Source organism: Abrus precatorius, unplaced genomic scaffold (assembly GCF_003935025.1).
Source record: "Abrus precatorius isolate BTA unplaced genomic scaffold, Abrus_2018 Scaffold8, whole genome shotgun sequence".
NCBI classification, from domain to species: Eukaryota; Viridiplantae; Streptophyta; class Magnoliopsida; order Fabales; family Fabaceae; genus Abrus; species Abrus precatorius.
The window spans coordinates 35,980,081-35,990,412 of NW_020874428.1; the positions used below are offsets into that span (position 1 = coordinate 35,980,081).

The 10,332-nt window shown below is 33.6% G+C and overlaps 3 protein-coding genes across 5 annotated transcripts; 1 reads left to right on the forward strand and 2 right to left on the reverse strand.

The window, feature by feature from the left end:
* The first annotated feature begins 69 nt into the window (after nucleotides 1–69).
* LOC113846854 (protein CHAPERONE-LIKE PROTEIN OF POR1, chloroplastic) lies at nucleotides 70–3,913 on the forward strand. 3 transcript variants are annotated; one of them, XM_027475552.1, is made up of 6 exons: nucleotides 144–356; nucleotides 490–575; nucleotides 1,936–2,318; nucleotides 3,260–3,336; nucleotides 3,425–3,530; nucleotides 3,635–3,896. In XM_027475552.1, the coding sequence occupies exons 1-6, from the start codon at nucleotides 298–300 to the stop codon at nucleotides 3,659–3,661; spliced, it is 738 nt and encodes a 245-aa protein (XP_027331353.1). In that variant the 5' UTR covers nucleotides 144–297; the 3' UTR covers nucleotides 3,662–3,896. The 3 variants fall into 3 exon arrangements, 2 of the variants coding, with proteins under 2 accessions (XP_027331352.1, XP_027331353.1); XM_027475551.1 differs by having other exon boundaries at nucleotides 70–356; nucleotides 3,425–3,913; XR_003501728.1 differs by having other exon boundaries at nucleotides 89–356; nucleotides 2,790–3,336; nucleotides 3,425–3,751.
* A 949-nt stretch (nucleotides 3,914–4,862) lies between these two features.
* On the reverse strand, nucleotides 4,863–6,334 carry LOC113874792 (tetraspanin-11). The gene is made up of 2 exons (XM_027513006.1): nucleotides 5,822–6,334; nucleotides 4,863–5,177 (listed from the first exon to the last, which is right to left on the reverse strand). The coding sequence occupies exons 1-2, from the start codon at nucleotides 6,332–6,334 to the stop codon at nucleotides 4,863–4,865; spliced, it is 828 nt and encodes a 275-aa protein (XP_027368807.1).
* A 2,577-nt stretch (nucleotides 6,335–8,911) lies between these two features.
* On the reverse strand, nucleotides 8,912–10,332 carry LOC113874793 (protein STRICTOSIDINE SYNTHASE-LIKE 12-like). The gene is made up of 3 exons (XM_027513007.1): nucleotides 10,103–10,332; nucleotides 9,533–9,865; nucleotides 8,912–9,404 (listed from the first exon to the last, which is right to left on the reverse strand). Exons 1-3 carry the CDS (start codon nucleotides 10,330–10,332, stop codon nucleotides 8,912–8,914), a joined length of 1,056 nt encoding a protein of 351 aa, XP_027368808.1.

A 10,332-nucleotide genomic window follows, 5' to 3' on the forward strand; every position in this document is an offset into this window, starting at 1 on the left:
ATAAAAATATATTTCACAATCAAATAATTATTAAGAAGATTAAATTGAAAATCTTTATTGAAAAATGTTGTAGTTTGCGCACTGTGTGCGTACCCTAGCAGGAAGGGGTTTCACTAAAAAATACAGAAGTAATCGTTATCGCTGTTCTTCTTTCTCTTCCTATTGCTCCACCCAAACGAAGACGACGCTCCATTTTGCCTTTGCTTTTCAATTTTTCCACTGACTCCACCATGTCTTTCAATTAGGGTTCGGGCATTCTCGTCGTTTTCGGCGCCGTTAATTACAACAACGGTCAACATGGTTGCTCTTTCGCTTTCGACTCCCAATTTCTCCACTGCTTTCCTCGCCAAGAAACTGTACTCTCTCTGTTTTCCCATTGACGATTGATTAATTTTTTTTAATTCTCAAGTTAATCAGGATTTATTTCATTTAATTTTAATGGTTTTGGATTCGTCATTAATTTATCCTCGTGAATTTGGGTTTCTTCAGCCCCCTCCGAGAACATGCGAGGAAGCTTTCGACCTTTTGCGGCAATTCATTTCGCACTAGATGCGCGGTGGACACGCCCTATGGAGGTATCACCCAAAGCCTCTCAAATTTATGCATTTAATTAAGCGAGCAATTAGCCAACCCTATCTATTGCTTATGAGAGTTAAGCCAAAGCTCTATGTAAATATTTCATTATTAAGATGGTTATGAGGTGGTGAAGTTGATTTCTTGGTTTATATTTGTTTAATTCCATGTCTCCTTGTGGCTTATAGTCAGGTTTCAAGTATTTCATCAAGCACCAATGCCTTTCATCTATAATTTTGTATTTAATTTGTGTTTGAGACCTCTGTTTCTTTAGTCTATTATGCAAAAAGCATCACGCTTTAGCCATTATACATCATTATGCATGCTTATTTAGGCTCTACCTCAGTTGTCCAATCTAAATTTTCTAGTCCATGCTTAAGCTTCTGATTTTTATAGCTAATGCCCAAGGTAGACTTTGCTTGGCCTTAGTTGGGACTTGGGAATTTGAGATGGATTGTATTCCTAATTAAAGGACCTCATATGACAAGTCACCTCTGTTCAACCGTCTGCTCTCTCTCCCTTAAGATGTAACTGTTATCCGTCAAACTTTGATATGTAATATGAATTAGTAGACATTTTTCCATTTTCAATATATTAATTATGAAAATATATTGACAGTTCAGTTGCCTAGAAGCCATCTTTATAGAACACTCAGCAGTATTACTGAATCATTTCTGAATTCAGATGTATTTTCTGATAAAATGCATGCTGACAAACAAAGAAAAGTAATGAGTATCCCTGTAGTTTTTTTTCTTTTAAATGTTTTTTGGGTTGGGGTACTTGAGATGGCAAACCCCAAAGTTAAGGAACAATCACCAGAAATATCATCTTTAAAGGTTGAGATGAGACGCAAGGGAGGGGGATTAAAAAGGTGGCATCCAATAGGGAGGCTGTGTTCATGATTGGGGAAAATAAGCATTCCAGCTTCATTTTCTATGAGTTTTTGTGGGAGTCAACTGCCACTCTGTTGAAAAGGAGCTCGATCTTCTTGATTAGATAGGCTCAAGGATGAGAGTGAGAGCAGTCACACTCAGTAAATTGGCAGCATTAAATATTTCTGTTTCAAGAGATATCTTTGGCACCTAGGTCATGAAACTTTGGCTCCACAATTTGATCCAATGTACAACATTGCCTTTAGTTTACTAGTTTTATTTCCTCTTGTGGTGGCTAGTTGAATGATTTCAAAAAGCCTGATACCTTTGAGATCATTGGCTATTGCCTGACAGCTGAAGTGTCAACTGAATTGGATTGTGATTTGTATTAGTTCATTAAGTCTACAGTTGTGCTACTTAGTTGCATTTCTCTCTATTATTGACCACCTTATGCATTAAGCTATTTGATATATGTATTTCTTCTCCACAGGTAATGTCCAAAAGTTCCCTCGAATGAATGTTTGGGATCCTTACCGACGCCTTGGTGTTAGCTCTGATGCTTCTGAAGAAGAAATCTGGGGATCAAGAAATTTTCTGCTGCAACAATATGCTGGACATGAGAGGAGTGAAGAATCAATAGAAGCAGCATTTGAAAAAATATTGATGGCAAGTTTCATACAGAGGAAGAAAACAAAAATTAATTTGAAAAGCAAGTTGAAAAAGAAAGTAGAGGAGTCTCCACCATGGGTCAAGAACTTGCTAAACTTTGTTGAACTTCCACCAACAGATATAATCCTCAGAAGATTGTTTCTCTTTGCCTTCATGGGTGGTTGGAGTATTATGAATTCAGCTGAAACTGGACCTGCTTTTCAGGTTTGCTTTGAATTTCTTATATTATTTACTTATGCGTGGAATATAACCAAATGCATAATTTGTTAGAATAAAATTGTATTTTGTTTTTCAGCAAGAACAAAAAATTGCTGATGTCATTTTCTGCAAGTATTTGGACTGTGACAACCCCCACCCCCTAATTTCTCAAAAATAAAATTATATATTCATTTGGTCCTTAACTTCTCTAGCCACGTGTATCAGAGTTGTTTTACATGATTAAGTTAACTCCCAATCTCTAGAAATGCCCTTGCTTGGAAGGCTATAGGATGCCTGATATACTTGAGTTATGCTACACCTCGTTAACTAGATTTTAGTGATTGATTGCTTTCTTTGACTACCACTGAAGGTTGTATAGAAATTTTGGATTATCAACTGTGCTGACCATGGGACTACTAGACCTTCACGTTATGATGATTAACACCCATCAAGCATAGTTTTATTCTTGATTTGCAGCTTGGGCACTCACTTTTTAAGGCATTCAGGCTTTTCAATAGAATGTCAATGACTCAATATCACCTTTTTTGGTCTTAGACCCTTCCTATCTGGGGGCCATTGACTAATTTGAATTGAGTGGTATTGAAGGGAAGAAAGCTCTGCTTGCATGTATCCTCCCCGTCTCCCTTCACTGGATTGGAATCTAAGATATTTTTTAAAGGGAACCGAGTCCTTACTATTTGGATCAATAGATGATGGTGTGATATTACCTACGCTAATACATGTCTACTGATCCCTTCATTTGTTCACAAGTGTATTATGGCATGTTAAGGTGATTGTGTTCTAAACTATTTGATCGAAGGTTCATGTTTTGTTGGAGTTACATCAGGGAACGTTTTTAAAATAGTATCTATGCTCTGTCTCTCCATTTCCTGCTTCCTCGGTGTGCCTGAAAAATTGCTTGTTGACGAACCGTTGTTTTGCTACAGGTGGCAATCTCTTTGGCTGCTTGCATATATTTTCTTAACGAAAAGACCAAAAGCTTAGCTAGAGCGTTCATTATTGGGTAAGTGGTATAATTTGATTGAGCTTGTGTTTTTCTTCTGATTGTTGTTTATTTGTCATCTCCGTTGTTTTATTTTGCACTGTTATAGGTTTGGAGCACTAGTCGCTGGATGGGTCTCTGGTTCATTGCTGGTACCCAATATTCCATCTATGTTGCTTCGCCCAACTTGGACACTTGAACTCTTAACATCACTGGTAGTATATTTGTTCTTGTTCCTTGCATGTACTTTTCTCAAATGAAATGGTAACTATTCTTTCATAGTTTTATTCGGTATACTGTATTCTTGATGAGTTTACAGGTGATCAAATTCAACCTTTTATCTTAGCGAGCTAAATTGGCTACTTTTGTGCTTGCTATGAATACAACTGTTGGGTAGGCAATGTTTAGCGTAGATATTAATTACTAAGATTCCTTGCCTAAATTTCGGGTTGGTTATGGGTAAAGTTCTTTTGCCGCGGTGGTATCTTCACATCTGTCATGTAACTCATCACATTCTTCTGTCGACTTAGGACTAACTTCCTGTACTCTTTATTGAATAACGGGCTCTTAACGTTGCCAATCACCCGATACTTCTCTGCCAACAATTCTTGGTTAAATTTGTAATTTTGATATATATCGCATAATAACTCTTTACAAAATGCGACATTAATCAATTTAACAACCGTAAAAAGTTTTTATCGAGGTGATTAATTTTATACAAATTTATATAAAGTAAAATTAATAGGTATTTTATTATATTATATTATTTTAATGTATAGTATATATTTATAATATAAATATATATATTTATGAAGTTTGGTACATGGTATCTTAACTCATTAATTAAATGACATAAAAAAAATTACTATACATGTTTGAATGACAACTAATTTTTTTTTACACTATTGGAGTATTATTAAATTAAGTTTTTTTTAATGCAATAAAGATTTTTAAATTTTAAATATTTAATTAATATTTCAATAATAATTAATACGTTCGGTTTTATTGTGTTAGAATGAACTAATTTAACACCAGTTAAATTGTTATAATTATTAGACTATAATTTATCTTGAAAATAATTTTATTTAAGTTTGGAACATATGTAGCATAATGAAGTTATTGTTACCAGCGACGCAGCGAGACTTATTTTTTTTCTTAAATAAAGTTCAAATATGAGACATTATTTGAAAAAAGAATCAAATATGTTATCCTAAATCAATCACCGTCCAACCCTACTTAAATACTCAAGTTAATAACAAGAATATCAACTTTTATGTATTTATAAATGAAAGATGAATATGATCGGGAGTCTACCATAGGAAATATATGATTTTAAAGTTGAAAAACTAACACCAATGCTATCTTAACCAAAGTGTCGCTGAACAATAAATCAAGAAACACAACACAAATTTTACAGATCCAACACACATAAAAGCACACAGCAGCCATACAACACCATACGTGAATCCTAAAGAAGATTACACTTGAAACATAACTGACTACAAATTTAAGACAAGTTAGTTTTTTATGCCATCAACAACTATTAATCAAGGGCATGCTCTTCGATGCTTGCATCTATAGTCCGATCTATTGTTCCTAATGGCATAGCAGCCCAAGACATATATGGCGGTGACAAGTATAAGCACACATGCATTAAATATGGTGAGATGTCTCCACTGGTTCCTTATGTTGGCAAGCACTCCTCCTTTGCATGAATTACAATCGTAGCACAGTTTTTCTTCCTTATTATTCCAAGTGCTGCAGTCTGAATTATTCTTTGCTGGACCCGTCTTTGGCACTTCCCAAAATGTAGCATTTTTCATTATGAATCCACAATACACCGGTGGCTTACAGCACCCAGACTGAAAAATGCAAAAAACAAAATGATCAACTATTTGCTGCATTACCATTAATCATCAGTTTTCCTATATGACGCACCTGTTATTCCACTTCAAAAATTTGTATAATTTCTTCAAGAAAAACAAACTAACATCAACCACTAATATTACTAATACATATTAGTAAAAAACATTAGTGAAAATAAATTTTCGAAATTTTTATAATGCATCCTCCATTAGGTATTAACACTTTTAAATTGTCAGTTCTTTATTTAATTTATCCTAGTTTTTTTTTAATACAGAACAAATATTCGTACTCTGACGTGCCATGATTTTCATGAAAAAAGTCATATTCGCAATCAAATTTTATTCCCAATACCTTTTTATATTCTACTTAAAAAAAGAATGTATAAAAAGCAATTAAAAAATGGTAGATCTCATCCGTTCTTTTAAAGAGAAACCTATATTTAGAGAAACAACCGGTTCACGTCACGGTCACATTTTAGAAGAAATGGGATAACCCCTTACATATATGCTATTAAAACACTAAAAAATTATCAGTCAAGTTGATAAGGTATCTATTTTTAGTATATAAAATCGTGCTTTATACTAAATATTTTTCGCCTCATCAAATACTAAACATTATGAGAAATGAATTAAAACAGAACCTGCGTGGAAGACAAGTGTTTGAAAATGAGTGAGTCGTTGTTGTGACCACCATTGAAAGAGAGGTTCTCACAAACATGAGCATCCATCAAACAACTCTTGACCTCGTCCCAGTTCTTGTTGTTCACAACATAACGCTGCAACCAATGAGAGAAATCCGCAACCCTGTACTCGCCGTAGCCTTTGCCCGATATATGCTGCCCCACCTTCTTGTTCGTGACGAAGAGAGCGAAAACGGTGAAGAAAGCGAGCCCCAATATGAGCAAGAACGTGACGAAGAGGTAAGCATAGAGTGCCACGTTGACGCGCCACAGCGACCCCGCGATTCCCAACGAAGAAACGATCACAACGAAGACGCCACCGATGAGGAGAGGATAACGCAACACTCTCTGGCAATCGGAGGCGCCGTGGCCACCGCTGATGTGGATGTAGACGGAGGTGCCCACGGCGGCGAGGCCGAGGAGTAATGAGAGTATGTTAAGGGCACCAACTACGGTGTTGCTTATGCGGAACATAATCGCTAACGACAAGACACGACACGGTGTTTAAGAATGAAGAGGGAAACCTAGGATTTGGTGTTGTGTGAAAAATGAAGAATTTGGAGAGTAACTGTTTTATAAGTGGGAACAAAAGCGGTTTTGTGTGGAGTTTGAATGTTTGTGAGTATGGGTTTGCATGAGCTATTTACGAAGATGCCATTCATGGTGACTAAGCCACGTCAGTGATGACCGGTTATCCTCGATGATGACTGTTCCTTCTTCTTAGTCCACTACAGCCATTCAGATTTGGGACAGTTACCCTTTTCCCTCACAACCGGTTTTCTTCTTTGTTTGAATTTGTTGTTAATTATTTTTATTTTATCTTAATTTATCTTGTAAAATAAATAAAGGATCTTAAGATATTTTAAAATTAAATTAAATAAAAGATTCAGATTAAGTTTAACTTACACCGTTGTAACATCCGTTCTTATATAGTCTAGAATTTTCTCCATGTAAGTATTTGACATAAGTGGATCACCCCATTTTATAATCTATTTTCATGTTATTTTTAACCAAGTTCACTAGTTATTAAAAACTAACAAACATTCATCTAATTATTAAGCTGATTCTAATTCGAAGTATTATCCATTCGTCAATTAAATTTAAAATAAACATTCTAATGTATTGAAATAAGTGAATTGGGCACTTCTTTCAAACTCATACTTCTTTAGTATTTCTTGATGGCTTCAATCAACGATGTCATAGAAATGACCTGTTAAAACATGTTGCTAATAATAAGAAAAAGTTTAAAATAATTTTGAAACTAAAGTGTAATTGAAGAGAAGGTGGGAAGAATACGTATAACGGATAAAAGGGCAATAAAATAGTAGCCATGGATGTTGGATCGAAAAGCAGGGAAGACACCGATCACAACTCCTACTGTGTAAAATTTCTCTATTAACAAATTGTTCTTAGGCTTGACCGGATGCAAAGGGAGAGAAGCTCTTTTTAATAATAATAATAATTTAATTCATTAAAATTAATTATCTATTTGATATTTCAATAAAATGTAATCAAGCAAATTCATTAGTACAACTGTACCTTTTTATTATATGCATTTGATGTATATGTGTTAAATGACATGAAATACATACTTTTAAAGTATTAAACAAATTTTATTTTAAATATAATAAATATTTAAATTTTTAATACACGTAATATATATATATATATATATAATTAGAAGAAGAATACGTCTTGATTAATTATTAAGATGATTTTATAATTTATTAAAAATAATATATTATAAATTAATATTGTATAAAGCCTCGATAACACATAAATATATGTAAGTTTTATCAATTTATAATATATGACGATACAGAAATTATACGTTAATATCATAAATTGTTGTAATTATTTTATTTATTTATTTATTATGTTTATTTATAATTTTTTTAAATATAATTTAATAATCAAATCATATCAACTTTATTTAAAAATAAAATATAATAAAGATGACAATATCAATAAATAAATAAATAATAATAACAACATTAAAGTTATAAAAATAAAATTAAATATTTATAATATTGTCAATATCATAAATTTTTAAATAAATATAAAATGAGACTAGTTGAATAATATTTTTTTATTATTAATATTAGATTCTAAAAAAATAAAATAAAAAATAAATAAACATAGTGTTTGAACTAACACTAATAAAGAAGAGTTGAATATATATAATTACTAATATATGTACGACAATAAACAAAACTCTAACACATAAGCATAAAGCATGTTAACATTTAATAATTTAAAGTATTAAGTATGTGACTATTATATACCATAAAGGAAGAACAAATAAAAGATAAGACAACCAATCAATATATATATATGAATAAAAAAAAGATGAAACTTAATAACCTAAGATGCAGAAAAGCAAGAAAAGAGTCTGTAACTTTGAATTTTCAATGTGAATAGTAAATAAACACTCTTTGTAATATAAAAGTTCAAAAAAATTGGATTGAAGAACACCTCTACCTAAACTTTCTTCATAAACGGTTGCGAATAAGATCTCATCCACCAAAACTCATATATAATTTTTTTATCTCCTCTTCTCTTTAGACTAGATTATCTTTTTATCTAGCTTCTCGACCTCTAATTTTAGAAACAAAAAAAAAAAAAATATCCTCTTTTATTCTAAGATCCCCTTAATATCCGTGAGAATCCCCTTTTCTTTTTATATTTTTTTATTTACAATATTAGAACAAAATCTATATTAGATATGTTTTTCCTTTCATGTATAAAAGAGTAGTTTTTAATGGTGTATTCTAATAAAGTAATATTTAATTTCTTTATTAGAGGTCAAATTTGTTTTATTTCAATTTTGTAAAGATGTCACAGTATAACTTTTTCATTAAATGTCAGTTCCGAATAATATAGTTAGATCACAGTATAACTTTTTCATTAAATGACGTGAATGCTAAAATGAGGATGTGATGATGTGCTATCAAAAAATTAGAGAAGTTGTAAAGTGTATAAATGGATCAACGTACAGTTCCTTTATTTTATAGTTTTGATAGCCATACAAAGGCAGGAGAAAGTGAAAGACTATAATATAGTTGAAACGGTAACATAGGGAGCACGCAAGGAGCCACAAAATAGTGTTCCGTTAAACTCATGAACCTCACTAACCTCCTCACTACCCAACTCCTGAGAGAGAGATACAATCTGTAAAATTATACCATTCTCATTGATTCTGAGCCCCGAAGGCACAATGGTAGGCCTTGGAGGAGGAAGTGGTCCTATTATCGTGTTCATTGACACCCAAAATTGGCCATTGCGATTCCTCCAAATGTTATCTGGGCTACCCCTAAGTTGCAAGAATATTTCAGATGAATTTGCTCTTGGCCCTTTCAGCCAGAATCTCTGAATTCTATTTGCCAAGAATTCACTAACTAGGACAAACGACCCATCTGCACTAACTGCTACCCCACCTGGAAAAGCAAGACCCTCGATCAATGATCTCGTTTGGTTGGTGCTTGGATCAAATGAATATAGGCTTCCAGAACTATCCCTGCTGCCTATCAATTCTAGGAAATCTCTGCAAAAAATCCAAGTGTCACATCTATTAATTTTAATGCACTAGACTAGAAAAAATGTGCTAAAAAGCGTCCATGATTTTTCCATACGAGACTCAAATCCTAAATATTTTGTAAGAGCAGTAATTACTTGAACTTGTAATTAGCACTAGCTTCCGTAAAATAAATGACTCCGGTGTTGACGTCTACATCCAAGCCATCAAGAAAGTTAAAAGTAGCACTTTCTTGCGGCGGCGGTGATGGCTGCGGGGATGCAGGCGGAGGTGGCGGCGGCGGCGGCGGCGTTGGAGCTCTAATGCATTGGGTTGGGGGCCCTCCATTAGGCCCAATCTTGATGAGCCCAAAATAAGCATCGGCTGCATACAACTCGCCCGTCTGGTGATTGAAACGCAATCCTAAAGGCCTCCCACATGATGCTTGGAGTGTTGAGAAGTCAGCAAGCCCATCACAAATTGTCTTGTTTCTACCATTCACCAACAAAATAACATCAATTAATTAAGGAACATTATGGGTTAGTTATATAATAAATAAAACAACTTTCCTTAACACCTACGTGCTTTAAAGTTGTTCAATTTATGTATAGTATTTTTTTTTTATTGAAAATGATATCATTAAATTTCATAAATAACCAGCAAAAAAGAAAATCATAAATAAAATGTGTTTGACTCAGTCTTGCACTTCAGTCTCCACATTTAGTTACCTGTTTGGCGAAGTGTAACCGTATTCCTGGAAGCCTTGGTTTGGACCTACATATTTGAGAACTCTCCCATCAGAAACACCAACATAAGGCCCTCCACCGTTTCTGTCAAACGCGATTGACTCAGGGCCTGTCAGTGGTGACGGTAGTTTAATCCTGTCCGTTAGTATAGCCACTGATGGGTAACACAAGAGGAACATCATTAGTGTTGCAAACATAGCATCCATCGTCAT